This window comes from Capra hircus, chromosome 6 (genome assembly GCF_001704415.2).
Source record: "Capra hircus breed San Clemente chromosome 6, ASM170441v1, whole genome shotgun sequence".
Lineage (NCBI taxonomy): Eukaryota > Metazoa > Chordata > Mammalia > Artiodactyla > Bovidae > Capra > Capra hircus.
The window spans coordinates 26,539,784-26,555,142 of record NC_030813.1 but is presented as its reverse complement, the minus strand read 5'-3'; the positions used below and the strand labels follow the sequence as shown (position 1 = coordinate 26,555,142).

At 44.5% G+C, this 15,359-nt stretch overlaps 1 protein-coding gene across 1 annotated transcript in view; it reads right to left on the bottom strand.

The window, feature by feature from the left end:
- Positions 1–15,359, bottom strand: part of TSPAN5 (tetraspanin 5) — a 183,719-nt gene that overhangs the window by 33,357 nt on the left and 135,003 nt on the right. Inside the window, exon 2 of the mRNA XM_005681395.3 lies at positions 1,361–1,411. Coding sequence (XP_005681452.1) covers positions 1,361–1,411 — 51 coding nt within the window. The remainder of the gene's footprint in view (positions 1–1,360; positions 1,412–15,359) is intronic.

The following is a 15,359-nucleotide window of genomic DNA, read 5'->3' as shown; positions in this document are numbered from 1 at the left end:
CAGTTATTCAACAGAAAAGTTTCTGGAGATAAAATTCCGTTTTTGGAACTTAATTTGTTTCCCTTGACGTACAGTCACCACTCTTCCTCATAAGGTTGCTGGAAGGTGGTTCATTTTCCATAAACATTTCACAATCTGTACAAGCATTCTGAAAATAAACAGATGGCGGTTCAGTTTCAAAACTCTGGATTTACTTTGAGTTTTACTGGATACAATCTATCTAAACATTGTTTTACTTGTGGAAATGCCTTCTTGCAGCTGAAGGGCTTTTGTTTGCTGGACTTTCTCAGTTTTTCTCTCCTTTCCTAATACATAGACCACTTCAAAGGAATGCCTGACTCCACGCCTTGGTCAAGCTCCGAAGGTGAAATGTCAATGTGATAAGAGAATGGTCTTCTGGGAAAATTTCAGCTAACGTCTTAGTTTACAACTTTTAACCAATCCATGCACTCCCTCACTCTCATAGGTGGGGGATGATAAAGCTTTACTGTGTAGCCAAATGCCAGAACAGATAAAATGCTGCCAATGATCTCATGTCCAAAGAAGGAAGAAAAAAGGAGTATGTATTTATATTTTAATTCCACTGCTTGGCATCAGAAGGAGAAGCTGCAGAAAAAAACTTAAAATGTGTGGATGGGAAGGGAAGTGGAGGAATGGACACAGGGCACTGTTGTCATGAGGATGTTATTTACATAATAAACCACCCAGAACACTGTGTCTTCATATAGCCTTCTCCATAGATCCAGATTTATTCTTTTACTGTGCGATATTTGATGACAAAGTTTGGATATTCCTTAACATTTCCAATCAGCACACAAGTGTTCACACTCTTGAGCAACACTGATAAGTTTATCTGATTTTCAAACATGAATTATATCTAGTTTCTTCCATACGTACCACACGCTGATAGCTTAGCACATAATGTTCACAACTCAAATATAATCTTCATGGCTTGAATAATCTTCCAAAGGGTTTTTTAAAAAGTAAAAGAGGAAAAAAAAAAGGCTCCAGGTGCTTATTTAGTATTGTTAGTATTATTTATATGCATTATTGAAATTCTTATGCCAGAGTGAGGCCCTGTTCCATGGGAACATGTCTCTCCAGCTAACTGATAAAATTCCAATTACACATTCTGTGTTATGCACGTGTGTTGTTACTTCTGTAATTATTTTGGTGCAATGACCAATTTAGGCTCCATTCTTGAGTCTTTGAACCGTGACATTATTTTGGGGGGGGTACTTTTTCGTTAAAGAGCCATGTTTCCATACACTTGGCAGTCATCAAAGAGGAAAAAGAGACAGCATATAACATGCAGCTTCTTACAAACAAAATGTGTGCATTTTAATGATGTTTGACTTACTTTTTCATTCCACGCCCAGAGTCCGATTCCAAGAAATGCTATTCCCAAAAACTGAAAGAAAGCAAGAAAATGGTGTAAGTATGAGAGAAAATGCCATATTTTTACTAGTACAAACAAAGTTTCAATCACTTTTGGGTTACTTTATCTGCTGAGAAAGTTTTCTCTAAAATCTAATGGTCTTCAACAGGAAAAGAAATACCACCATCTCCTTGATAAAATTATTACCGCATTAAGAACAGCACTTGCTTAGAAGTCATTCAGATTATAAAGAATAATAATTAGGTAGAATCTTGAATAAAATTAAAGTCATCAGTAATGTCTGATGCTGCCTTTCTGGACTGGAGAGGAAGCAGTGAGTACCCCATAAACCTAAGCATGATGTCACTAGAAAACAAAGAACTAGGGGCATGAATTTAGCAGAGTTGGAGATTTTCTCCTTGCCATCATGCCATCATGAATGGGCTGGGGCAGGGAGGGCCTGCAGAAACCCCCAGTGTCCCTCAGTCAACTCTTTATCACCCCTTCAAAAGGGAACAGGACCCTTATCAAGTCCAGGATGACCCAAAGAAAACACCTGGAATCTTAGTCAGAAACTTATAATACTTACATTGTAGTTGAAAGGGCTTTCATGACTTGGCCTAAACTCAGAGCTATAACTTCATGCATAACACAGAGCACACAAATAACATGGAAGGTTGAGCTGAAAATACATGGACTCAGCCATCCATCAGCTGCGTTGAGTACGGGGCGAGAGAGAGGAGCAACAGTAACCAGGGGGATAGTTCGTTTGAATCAGTTCTCACAGCATCCCATCTCCTTTAAGAGACACATTTTTCCAGCACACTTTAACATCTCTGAAATTGGGATGTGTCTTAAAAATGATGGTGTCTCAGTTTAATTGCTTTTTTTCCCCCTTGACTGTACCTCAAATAATAGTGTCTTATAACTGGAGTTCCACAGGTTTGGTAACACATAGCACATGGCTGTCTACCCACTCCGAGCTCAGTGATCAGGACTGGGTGTAACTGGCCACAAGGAAAGACATATCTTAGTCCTCGTCTTGATTATCCACAGCAACTCTGAGTTTCCTCTCCAAACAATGAGGTGAAAAGAGGCAGGTTGAGACTGAGGGTCATGGCGCACGCTATTTATTTTACTAACATCTTGATCAAGTTAAATGTCAGGGAAGCTGTCCACTGAGAGGGAGCCATGGAGAAAATGAGAGTGAGGGTGGTTACTCTCTCCAGTTTCAGGGAAATCTGAGAAGGGTCCACCTGGCGAGGTCTTTGCCATTTGCAGCGGGGAGTTACTGACACTTTGTAGGCAATGGCTAATAAATCCAAAAAGGGGCTGGGAAAACAGCAGGAGCAGAGGGAACGGAAAATAACACAGAGGAGTGACTGCTCGGAAAAGGTGGTGGTGTTTTTATAAGCAGAACTTCCGAAACCCTGGACATTTATCTGACACTGCAGTGATACTGATGCATTCTGAGTTCCTACACAGAAAAGCTCAGCACCGTGGCCCTGATGGAGCAAAACCGAAGGACCCCTTCTTCCAAGCTACCCTTGGTCACGGAAGTCTGAGAACATTTAGAAAAATGTATTTTCAGCATGCCAACAAAAAACCAGTATGCTCAGCCTCTCTAGTGCCCTGACCAGAATGCTATTTCACTTTACAGTTCCTATCAGAAGCCACAAATGCACCAGCCTCTCAAATGACTCAAAATGTTTCTGGGTCTCTATAGTACAAAAATAATGCCACTCAGCATGTCACTCTCCTTTTCATAGGTCCCAGCACAGTAGGGTAACAGAGACGACTGCACACACGGGAGACCATTAGACCTCCGTCCTTACTGACATCAAACTCAGCCCAGGGAAATCCGAGACTTTCTCATGTTAAAGCACTTTGCGGACAAAGGCAGTCACTCCCCTGACACAGTGAGTCCCAGTGTCATCACGAGCAATGCTGGGATGCTGTGACATGGCCTACCGTCCCTCTTGCTGAGGAGGGCAGACAGGTCATCGCTGAGGTCCCCTGCCTCATTGCTATCATTAACTTCTCTTTATTACGTGTCAGGCACTGTGCCTAGTGCTTTGTGTATGCCATGTCTCTCTTAAGCATCACAACTGTTTATTCTGAAAGAGGCATTATTATTAACTCCATTTTAAGAAAGATCAATTTGCTCAGAGGCACACAGCTTCTGAGTGCAGAAGCAGAGATTTGGACCAACAAGAATGAAACACCAACGTTCGTGTTCTTACCAGTAGTGATAAGTCCCCATTTTCCTCTGTGGGACAGAAAGTTGATACATTCAGATTAGAAGTACATGGGATATGATGAGGACCTACCCAAGGAAGCAATGGGAAGTTGAGAGGGTAAAAAGAGATGAGAACTTTGCCTTCACATGAACTGGTCATAGACCAGACATTCCCCATGCTGGTGATAGCAACAGAGTAACACAGAAAACAGAAATTCAGTGGGGAGTCAACTTTCTCCTCTTTGAATAATCTTTTTCTTTGAAAAAGAAAGATTATTTGTCCCTTTGAAAAATCTTTTTCTTTCCCAAATCATATAAACAGATTGGAAACAACATTTTTGACAAAGAAGAGAGAGAAAACAAAAATCAGGATCTGAAGAAGACTGAAAGACAATTTCCTTTACAATTTTGCTCCAATATTTCCTGCCTTAACTGTGACCTCCCAAACAAGGTATGAGGATTTGGAGAAAGACACTGAATCTGAAGTCTAGGAAAGCACTCAACTGCTAAGCGAGTGGTGTGGGGCTGGGACCTCAGCCCGTACATAGCTCTACGGCTCCATCATCAGCAAGCATCCTCCCAATGACTCTCGGCCCATGTGTTTTCTTTTAAAATCAAGTTGTTCCAGCTCCAACAATTAAACAGGGAAGAGCCAAAAAAACAGACATAGGCATGTAGCACTTGAAGGACACCGAGTTTCCCCTTTCCCACCTCCAGAAGAAAAGGCGACCTTAAACCCCCAAATTGACCTTGTTCTGAAACCCAAAGGCCACTTTACAGGGAACAAATGAGAACATTAAAGTCAATTCTTTATTCCTTTGAAATAGAAACAAGACCAGATCTGAGGCATCCTCCCATGTGGCAATATATGCAAACACACAGTCAAATGTTTGTCTATCCAACTTTGATGTTTTAAAATGAATATTAATTTTGCCAACATTTGTCAAATGCTAATTATGAACTAAGCACCATACTAACTACTTGTTTTATATGAATGAGTTAAAACAGCAGTGCCTAACACAGCAGGCTCCCAGCCACTGGGCACTTGAAACATGGGTAGTTCAAAGTGAGATGTGCTAGTAGGTGTAAAATATACTCTGGATTTAAAAGACTTAACATTCTGAAGAATGTAAAAGTTCTCATTAACAGCTGCTTATTTATTTTTAACTGGAGTATAGATGACTTACAACGTTGTCTGAGTTTCTGGCATACAGTAATGTGATTCAGTAATACATATATATCAATATATCTAGTCTTTTTCAGATTCTTTTCCACTGTAAGTTATTCTAAGATGTTGTAGTTCCCTGTGTTATATGACACGTCCTTGTTGTTTATCTATTTTAAATACATAGTACATATCTATTAATCTCAAATTCCTAATTTATTCACCCCCACCTTTCCTTTCTTGTAACCATAAGTTTGTTTTCTACTTCTGTGAGTCTCTGTTTTGTATATTATTTGTGTCATTTTTTTAGATTCCACATTAAAGTAATATCATGTGATATTTGTCTGATTTGCTTCACTCAGTATGACAATCTCTGGCTCCATCCATGTTGCTGCAAATGGCATTATTTCATTCTTTTTTATGACTTATTTTTTTACAGCTGCTTTATTTTTGATTACACATTGAAACGATAATACTTCAGCTATACTGGGTTAAATATATTAAAAAGTTAACTTCTCTTATTTTACTCTTTATTGAAGTAGTTGATTTATAAGATCATATTAGTTTCAGGTGTACCACATAGTGATTTAATATTTTTTATAGATTATACTCAGTTTAAAGTTACAAAATCATGGTTATATTTCCCTGTGCTGTATAATGTATCCATGAAGCTTATTTAATAGATTTTTTAAAAAAATACAGCTAGTGGAACATTTAATTTAAATTATATATGTGGCTTGCACTATATTACTATTGGACAGTGCTGTTCTAAAGTATACCACAACAATACCATGCAGTAGAAATATTATCCCCGTTTTACAGATAAGGAAACTGAGACTTAGACACATGGAGTACGTCTCCCAAGATTACATAGGTGCCTGAGCTGGGCTGCTCAGGCAACTTGACTCCTCGGTCCAAGCTCCAGACTATTATAGTATTATACTTTGCTAAGGTGCATAAAATGTCCGTTCAGCCAAACAAAGGATGGAGAATTATACTGAAACTCGCAGCTTGCTTGGGGCTGGTGCATGGGGATGACCCAGAGAAATGCTGTGGGGAGGGAGGTGGGAGGGGGGTTCATGTTTGGGAACGCATGTAAGAATTAAAGATTTTAAAATTTAAAAAAAAAATAAAAAATTAAAAAAAAAAAAAAGACTCAAAAGTACTTCTTTAATTTCTAGGTTTTCAAAGCAAAGCATGTTTTCCTGACTAGGCATGAGAACAGCACGTGGGTAGAAACAGAGAGGCGCGTGTGGCTGGAAGTCCACCAGGCTTCGCAGAACAAGAGCCAGCAGAGCTGATCCTCAAGGAAAGCTGGAGAGGACAGTGGCCCTGCGATGCGACTAGGACGATGAGGCTTCTCTGCCAGGAAGGTCACACCTGCCCCCTTTCCTCTTGCTCCATCTGTTGTTTTTGTCCTTGCTGAGCTCCCGACATACCAGAAAGGGACCAGTGTTCCATTATGCTGCTTGGTACAACAACGGGTGCTTCGAGAAGCCACTCACTCATCCATCTACAACCTTCAACAAACGTTTTTCAAGTTCCTACCTTGTGCTAGGCACTGCTTTTATCTTGTGATAAATGTAGGTAAGAAAACAGACATAGTCCCTGTTTCCAGAGATCTTAAAGTCTAGATAGGAAGATACATCTTTACCAAATAATGTGTAAAAGACAAAATCACCCTTGATGGTGCTCTAAAGGAGAAGAACATAAGACCAATACAAACGATAAGAGGGAGATCTGACCTGGAATAGTAGTCCAGAAAGTGCGTGTATGCCCAGTCGTGTCTGACTCTTCATGACCCCAGACTGCAGCCCACCAGGCTCCTCTGTCCATGGAATTTTCCAGGTAAGAATACTGGAGTGGGTTGCCATTTCCTCCTCCAGAGGATGGATCTTCCCAACCTAGGGACTGAACCCACATGTCCTGCCCTGGCAGGTAGATTCTTTACTGCTGAACCACTGGGGAAGCCAGTCCAGGAAGGCTTCCCTAAGTAAGCGATGTAGGAACTGAGGTCTGCAAGATGAGAAGACGTTAACTGGTAAAGAAAAGAAGGCAGAATGATTCCGGCAGAGGGAAGAGAATGTGCAAAGGCCCTGGGCTGAGAGAAGCACAGCAAGTGAAGGGTCTACAGGTGACTGGTATGCCAGGTGCACGGACAAGGGGGAAGCAGGGAGGTACGGCAGGTGTGCAACGAGAGATGTCAGCAGGACCAGCCTACTCAGGGTCTCGTAAGTCACATTAAGGAATCCAGTCCTCACCCTAAGAGTGACAGGAGGACATTCAGAGCTGCATGTACGTAGTTGGCTGAGATGGGGCGAGAAAGCAGGTTTTTATCAGATTTGGTCTTTGGGAAAATGACCTGAGTTGCAGAAAAGTTGAGCTGAGAGTTCAGAGCAGATGCATAGCAGCTAGGAGAGAGCTTTGGTCATGTAGGTAAAACCCAACTGCATCCTGGACTGAAATGTACTGAAGAGGCACATGGAATCGAGAGCATTTGGAAATAAAACTGGTATCTTCAGAGATGCCTGGATATGGTGACAGGATGGCGTGGGGTTAAGGGTGAAGGACAGGGAAGTATAATATTAAGGATAATGCATGAGTTTCTGACATCTTTTAAATGGAGACTATGGCTCCTCTAAATCTATCTTATGTCCTCTCTGACAGAAATAACACTCGGGTGTCAATTTCATAACTAGCTTGAGATGTGGCAGCATTTCTGAAGGACAGTTTTCTTTCACGGGTATTTTGGCTGCTCTCTGAATTCTCTTTGAAGTAAGTTTCAGCTTGCATACTTTTAAAAAATAAATTATTTAAAACCTGTATACATGTCCACCACCTCCTACAACTTTAATTCATAAAAGGAAGCAGTTATGTATAGCTGCATGTTAAAGTTCACAGGCAATTCTTTTTAATTCCCCCCACAGGCAGTTCTTAAATGGACATTTTTGATCCTCTTTGCTTAAAAAATAACAACAATGACATCTGTCTGGCACCCTATCAACAGACTCAAAATAACAATGCAGCAAGGCAAACACAGCAGGGGAAAATAAAAATCAGGTCAATTTTCTCACCTAACTGGAACCTGGAAAATACCATCCTAAATAACAATGGAAAGAACTTTGAATCCTTAATCATTCTGATGATGTTGTTTTTAAAAATCATAAGCTGTGCCTGAATAAACAGGAGAGATGCATTTTAAAACCTTTGGCACAGAAGAGAGGAAAGGGAAAGAAGAGGTGTATTTTCCCGGAGCACGTGTACGTTTTATGAAGATGTTTTTCTGACACCTAAGTCTGACCCAGACTCCAGGTCTGGCGGGGCGGATGAGCGGAGCAGTCCACACAAGTGTGTTAAATACTTCTGTTAACAAAATCTATATTGTCTCTATCAAACAAGGGCTGACGCAGGAATAAAACGCCTTTGGGCATAATTCTTGCCATGTCAGAGGAGTATAAACACGGGTTGGTGGAAAATTCAATACGCAGAAAGGCAATCCCAATTTTGCCACTGGGTCCCCATGTCCCAGTTTGTACATTCAAAGTGTCCAGAATCCTCATGATAAGATGGCATGGCAGATAAAGTCCAGACTTGTAAACAGGCTATTTCCCATCTGAACCAGGGTCCACCTCTCCCTTCACTTCGCCCTCGTGGCCTCCTCACGCAGCCTGAACACACGCAGCCGGAAGAAGCCCAGCCAGAGCTGGGCTTGTGGTTTCGTGACCTCGGAAAGGCTCCTTGTTTGTTCAGCACACATTTACTGAGCATCTGCTATGAGCCAGGTAGCCCTCTAGGGGCCCTGGATAATTATCATTGGGAAGTGAAACAGACAAATGTGCCTGCTCTTGCAGCTGACATTCTCATCAGGCCATGTGGGGAACGAAAGACACTGAAAAGCAGCATACATGAGTTAGATCACGTACAGCTGCAGAAGACGAGAAACACTGCGGGAAAAGAGAACAGCACGGGGGAGTGAGGTGTGCTCCAGGGAGGAGTGAGCTGTTGTGACGCTGAAATGGAGCGAGTCTCCACCAAGAAAGTCACGTAAGCAAAGACACGAGGGACATGAAGGAGCTGGCTGGTAGGTGTCAGGGAACAGAGTTCCAGGCAAAGCAGCAGCCTGGCTAAGGGCCTGAGCTGAGGTGTCCAGGTTTAATGGAGGAACGGGGGCCACACTGGTTAGGCTCTGAAGGCCGTGGCAGTGACTGGTTTCTCCTGGAGACAGAAAGCACCACGGGAGGGTTTCCTGATTTCCCAGAGCCCCCTGGTCCTAATGTGTCAAACAGAGATACTAAGGGCCCCTGAGGAAAGAGAGCAACTTCAGGGGTCAACGTGCCAGTGTAAGGACTGGGTGACTCAAACGCGACTCACATGCCTGGAATAGTTGGCACTCCCTACATGTCGGTTCCCTCCCCATCCTCAGTCCTTTCTCAGCCGCCGCCTCCTCTCCCCAGACCTAGGCCAGGTCAGGGTGACCCCTGCTTCCTCTAGGCGCAGTCCTGCCTCCTCCAAGGATGAGAAAGCATCCTCGTTCAGTGACCAGCGGCCCCTCTTCTCAGCTGCTGCACCTCTCGCACGTGGACCCTTACCTGACATTTACACACACAGGGCTGAAAAGGTGCCACGTGGCCCGAGGTCAGACTCTGGGAGTGATGGGGGCTGTGTTAACAGCACGGCATGTGCCTATTTAAGGGGCAGGAACACCTGCCTCCAATGAATCATCTCCTTCCTCTGCGCAGGCGGGAGGCTCCTTCCAGGAACAGTGTCTACAAGTACCCCTGCGCATTTACAAGAAACACTCCAGCCAGGACACCGAGACCGAGTTTAACCTCGAGTCTTTCCTCTTTCCTGTCTCGTCAGCCTCGTTCACGAATACTGAGAGTCACCGGCATCAGAACTTCAAAACCTGCTAGTTCTGAAACCCCACATTATAGGAAGTTTCTCCCCATCAGGGCTTCTCAATGCATCGTCCTTAAGCTTATCACTCTTCACTTTTACTTTATACCCTTCATGATTTGTTTTCGTTCCTTTATATCCATTCTTAAAAACGGAATCTTTGGGGAAGAATGTGGAATATAAATTATAACCAATATCGGGACTTTTCTGGCAGTCCAGAGGTTGGGACTTTGCCTTCCAATGCAGAGGGTATGGGTTCAAGACCTGGTCAGGAGGTTAAGACCCTACATGTCTCATGGCCGAAAAATCAAAGCATAAAACGGAAGTAACATCCAATAAAGACTTTCAAAATGGTCTACGTTTAAAAAAGAAATCTAAAAAAATTTTAAGTAATCTTGACTGGGGCAACATCTCCATCTACACCCCCCTTTTATGAAAACTGGCCACCCCCCTCAAGGGTGGGCCCCTGCAGTCACGTATGCAAAGGAGGGCCCACCCCCTCTCCACCCTCTATAGGCTGAGCAGCAGACTGCAGTGGGCCTGCGTCTCAGAAAGAGCTATTTATTCAATACGAGCCCAGAGTCTCTCTTGCCCAGAAATCAAGTGTTGGACATGGTGATTTTTGTCAGCTTCAGTCTCCCTTAGGCTGGAATAGACTGGGCTGCTATGGAGGGAGCATGCAGATACAGAAACAGAAAAAGGGGCTTCTGATCCTGCCCACTCTCCACTCCTCATCCCCAGCACCCTGGCCACATGTCCTGATTCTGAGTTCCATGTGATGCCCCTGGGTCCCTACTGGACATCTCCTCCTCCCATCCTGACTCAAGTTACTTTGGGAGCTTCCAGTTACTTGCTACCAAGAGGGTCCTAAGACAGAAATAAGAGACCAGTTTCCCTCACACTTAGTCTTGTGACAAGCTGGCTATAAACAATTAAGTGTGTGGGACAGGCATGAGCACGATGGGGCTCCAGAGACTAACAATGATCTGGTGGAGGGTGCTTTTCCCCATAGCTGAGGACAGACTCTGGTGGCTCTGAACTACCGGGAAAGCTGTTGTGACCTGGTGTGAGAAGCTACACGTGATTCAGCCATGTTCTTCCTCAGAGAAAGGGCTACCTTCTGCTTGCTGATTGAATTTTGGAAGCAGAATGATACAGCCAGAACCCCAGAAATGGTTCCCAGGCAGAGACGTGGTTCCCAAGCATTATAGATCTGTGTTTTCTCCTCTTGTTTTCCCAGAGAGGAGGGCAGGGCTCTCTCTGCCTTTGAACTCACTCTGCACCAGGAGACAGCCAGAGCACCTCTTGAAGAAATGTCTACAATCCAGGGACAATCTCATTCACAAATTCCTTTGTTAAGAGTTTGGAGCTTAACATTTTGGCAAGAACTAGTGCAATTTCAGTTTCTCAGTAATCTGAGATGGGAAGGGAGAGAAAGGCAGGGAGGGCTCTGCAGGCCATGTAACCCATATTCCTCTCGGAACTCTCTCAGGCAATGCACGCACACAGAAAGGAACACAGGGGATTGTGCAGTTCTGTATGGAAACATGGATCCTGCAAGTTTACAGACCACTGATCTTCGTCTTGGTCAAAGCCAGGCTTATACTGCCTGGATACTCCACCTATACTTCTCTGATAAGATAAAAACCAAAGCTAAGAAGAGGCCACACAGATGTTCTGAAAGCTGAGGAGGACCGAAGGACTCAAGAATTTCACATGACAAGTATGAGAAGTAAGCTGTCTGCAGACAAACATCAGCCTTGTGGAAATAAGCTCCTGTTTGCATTAAACAGCCAAGCAGTGCAGCTCCAGCGAACAGCAGCTTCAAAAGTTTAAGACTCTCCGATGTACACTGTTTTTGTGTTGAAACATTGTTAAGTTTTAAAGAAACATCTGAGGCAAGGCTTAATGATAAATGCAGAGAAAAATTAAAATAGGATTACTCTTTTTTAAAAGCACAAGTAGCATTATGTATTTCAATTCCCTCAATAAAGACATAGTTTCTATATACACCAGGCACTATGCTAGATGCCAGGGACAGGAAGGTCACAAGCATAACAGATGGTCTCTTCAAGAGCTAACTGTCGAGGGGCAGAAAGTGGGAACAGCTAAGGAAATCCAAGACTCAAGCACATGGAATGGCATGGCACCTGCCCGGAGATGCAGAGCTGCAGAAAGAGGGGAGGCCCTGGGCTCCGTGCGGGGCGGGGGCTCAGAGGAAGCTTCCTAGGAAGTGACAGGGAAGGAGAAAGGAAGTGTCTCCTGCAGAGGAAGCGTTGTGTGCAAAAGGAACAAAGCCTGAAACAGCCTGTCCCTCAGGAAACCAGAAGTGCTGCCCGGGCTGGAGCGGAGACATCAGGCCAGGCCCCGGGCCAGCAGCGGCTTCCAGTGTGGGTCCTGCTCCACAGACTTGTCAGAAATGCAGATTCTCAGGGGGTCCCAGGCCTACCTCCTCAGCAACTCTGGGAATGGAGCCCTGCAAGCCCTGTCTTAAGCAGCGCTCCAGCTAACTGTGGTACCTGGTGAAGGCTGACATTGCTAAGTAGGCTTTGTGTGTCCTGGGGGCCAAGGCACCACTAAGCTACTTGAAGCCAACCAAGGGTTTCTGGCGAGACGATGACGGGATCAGACTGCATTTTGGAAAAATCATTCCAGTACAGTACCGAGAATAAAGAGAAGGGAGGTGAGACTGCAGGTGAGATAGATAAGGAGGTTCCTGCAGTAATGCTGGTGACATGAGCCCAGAAAGGCAGAGGCAGTGGCAGTCTAGTGAAGACAGAAGATGGAGGAGGAGACTCTGCAGGACATGGTGACAGGAAGCACGGGGTATAAGGTCAAGACCACGGTTTTCTCAACGAGAACGCTTCGGTTCCCACCCTAAATATGTGCCAATATGGACAAGTCACTCAATCTCTCTATTCCTCAGTTTCCAAATCCATAAAATGAGGATACTGATTTCCACAAAAACACTTTTCCATGGAAGCAGAGATTCTTCCAGTTCCCTCTGTACCCCCTAAACTTAGAACAATGCGTGCTTCACAGTAGGTCTTAAACAAACACTTGTTGAGTGAATGAGTGAATTAGTGGTGGAAGATGACAAAGAAAGGAATCTGTGAAAATTCCCAGGATTTTAGCTGAAATAACTTAATAGCCTACTGTCCTTCTCAAAGTTAGGAATGTGGGTGAGGGAGAAGATTTTAGGAGAAACATCAATTTGTGAAATCAGTTTCAGACACGTTACCATTCAGATGGACTCAGATATCCAAGTTAAGGTATCCTGGCACAGTCGCATGAGGGCCAGGAGGACAGCGCACACACTCAGGTGAGAGATCCAGCTCCATCACTTACTGTGTGACCCCGGACAAACAGCTGACCCTCTCAGTTCTCTATTTCCTCCTCTCCAAATGTGGAGACAGCAGTATCCGTCTCATAGGCCCACTGAGGGAGACTGAAAGCAATAATGCATGAATGTGCTTTGAAAAGGGCCTGGCACGCAGGACTTGCTCAATGAGTAATTGTTCCTGTGGTTATCGTTAAGGCCACGCAAAGAGTCTGTAGAGAAGAGGACCGAGGCATCATCCCAGAGGACAGTAAGATTCATGGTGAAGTGCACAGAGGGAACTGGAGGGGGGATTGCAGAGGTAGACAGAGGGGCGGCAGGAGACCAAGACAGACAGCTGCCCCCAGAAGCAAAGATAAAAAGTCTGCCACTTGTGATTAAATGTTGAAGTGAAGGGTCAGCTGCTCAGTTGTGTCTCACTCTTGCAACCCCATGGACTGTAGCCCACCAGGCTCCTCTGTCCATGGGATTCTCTGGGCAAGAATACTAGAGCAGGTTGCCATTTCCTTCTCTGGAGGATCTTCCCAACCCAGGGATCAAACCCAGGTCTCCTGCATTGCAGGTGGATTCTTTACCATCTGAGCCACCAGGGAAGCTGATGGGGCTGCTCTGCTAAGCAAAAGAGCTGACACAGTGGAGACTGCTTGTGTTCAGCTAAACTGGAAATAAAACGTAGAGCAACAAGAAAACATTCAACACGATCACTTCCCTTATTTCAGACTCGTCCCTGCCCTTGGAGGCCAGGGGCACCATCACCAGACAATCCCAGCAGGATGCCTGAGCAAGACCCAAGATGAGCTGAGAGAGACAGCGACCGCCACGAAGGAACCTGGGACTGGCCTGGGCTCACCTCCGTAATGGCCGGTAATGCCCTCTGCCTTTGTAAAAGACAAAAGGGAATGAGTTAGGCAATGGGCCTCAAAGACTAACAGACTAGGTGTCAGGAAACCCCAGGTTTCATACTAGCGTGTGAATTTGGTCAAGTCACCAGACAACGGTCTCAAGTATAGATGGAGAATAACAACTCCTGCTCTAGATACACAGGACTGCAGTGACCAACACGAGGAAAGGGAAGACGTTTTGAAAAGGATATGTGATCCAGATACCGGATATAATTAAAATATCACATTTCACCCATCTGATAAAATTAGTGAGACGCACGCTGTTGCCACTGGCTGTGTTGTCGGAACATATGCAGCCCTTAAACGTCAGTGCACAGGAGCTGTTCATGGAATCTGTGCTTATTTGGGGTCTGTTTCCAGAGTATTTTATATTGGCAGATAATTTTCTTGAGTTTCTGCACTCCATATGAATCGATTGGCATTACAAGTGAGTCATTTGTGACAGACTCTCTTTTCGAGAGACGAGTGCAGCAGACAGCCTTAGAAGACGGAGACAGTGTTCCCAGAAACGTTGCAAAGGCTGCAGCAGGCTTGCGACCCATTATAAAAGTTTTGAGTTCCCTAAATTCAGGGCTCCCAGCCTATCACACAGCTCATTATGTGCACAGGTGTCAGCTGGCCTGCTGCACATCACCCTGTGGAAACTGGGGCGCAGGGAAAGAGTGAAGAATGTTGATACACTGGCTACTAACATTGTGTCCTGTATCTCTGACCCAGGAGTCTGGCATCTGCCAGCATCTACGACACTGAGGTAGGTAACTTGCTCGCTGGCGGGTAGGGTACAATCTCGGCTCCCTCACAGCTCTTGACATTTAGTGGTACTGTTTTACAGGAGGGCTGGTGTTCCCCTCTCACCCAACAGACTGTTCCCAAGGCTTGCCCTGGTCTACCATGTTGGAAGTCAGCTCGGTCAGAGCTGAGAAGGCAGAGAAGCTATTAACTCAGTTATTTCTGGTATTCTTAAAAAAAAAAAAAAAAACTAATACAAATACTCCCTTATGCCTGTGTATCTGTGTGTTTTAAATTTTTGTTATGCCTTTTAAGGGCTTCCCAGGAGGCACAGATGTAAAGAATCCACCTGCAGTGCAGAAGACACAAGAGATGCAGGTTTGATCCCTCGGTTGGGAAGATCGCCTGAAGAAGGAAACGGCAACGCACTCCAGTATTCTTGTCTGGAAAATGCCATGGACAGAGCAGCCTAGTGGGCTACAGTCAAGGGGATTACAGTCAGGCACAAGTGAGCACACAAAAAGCAGAGCATGCTTTTTTTAAAAAAATGTTTGCTTATTCCATAAAATATCCTTTCTTGGGAATTTCCTAGCAGTCCAGTGGTTAGGGCTCATCACTTCCACTGCCGGGGCCCTGGGTTCAATCCCTAGTTGGGGAACTAAGAAACCAGAAGCCTTGAGGCACAGCAAAAAGAAAAACAAACAATCAAA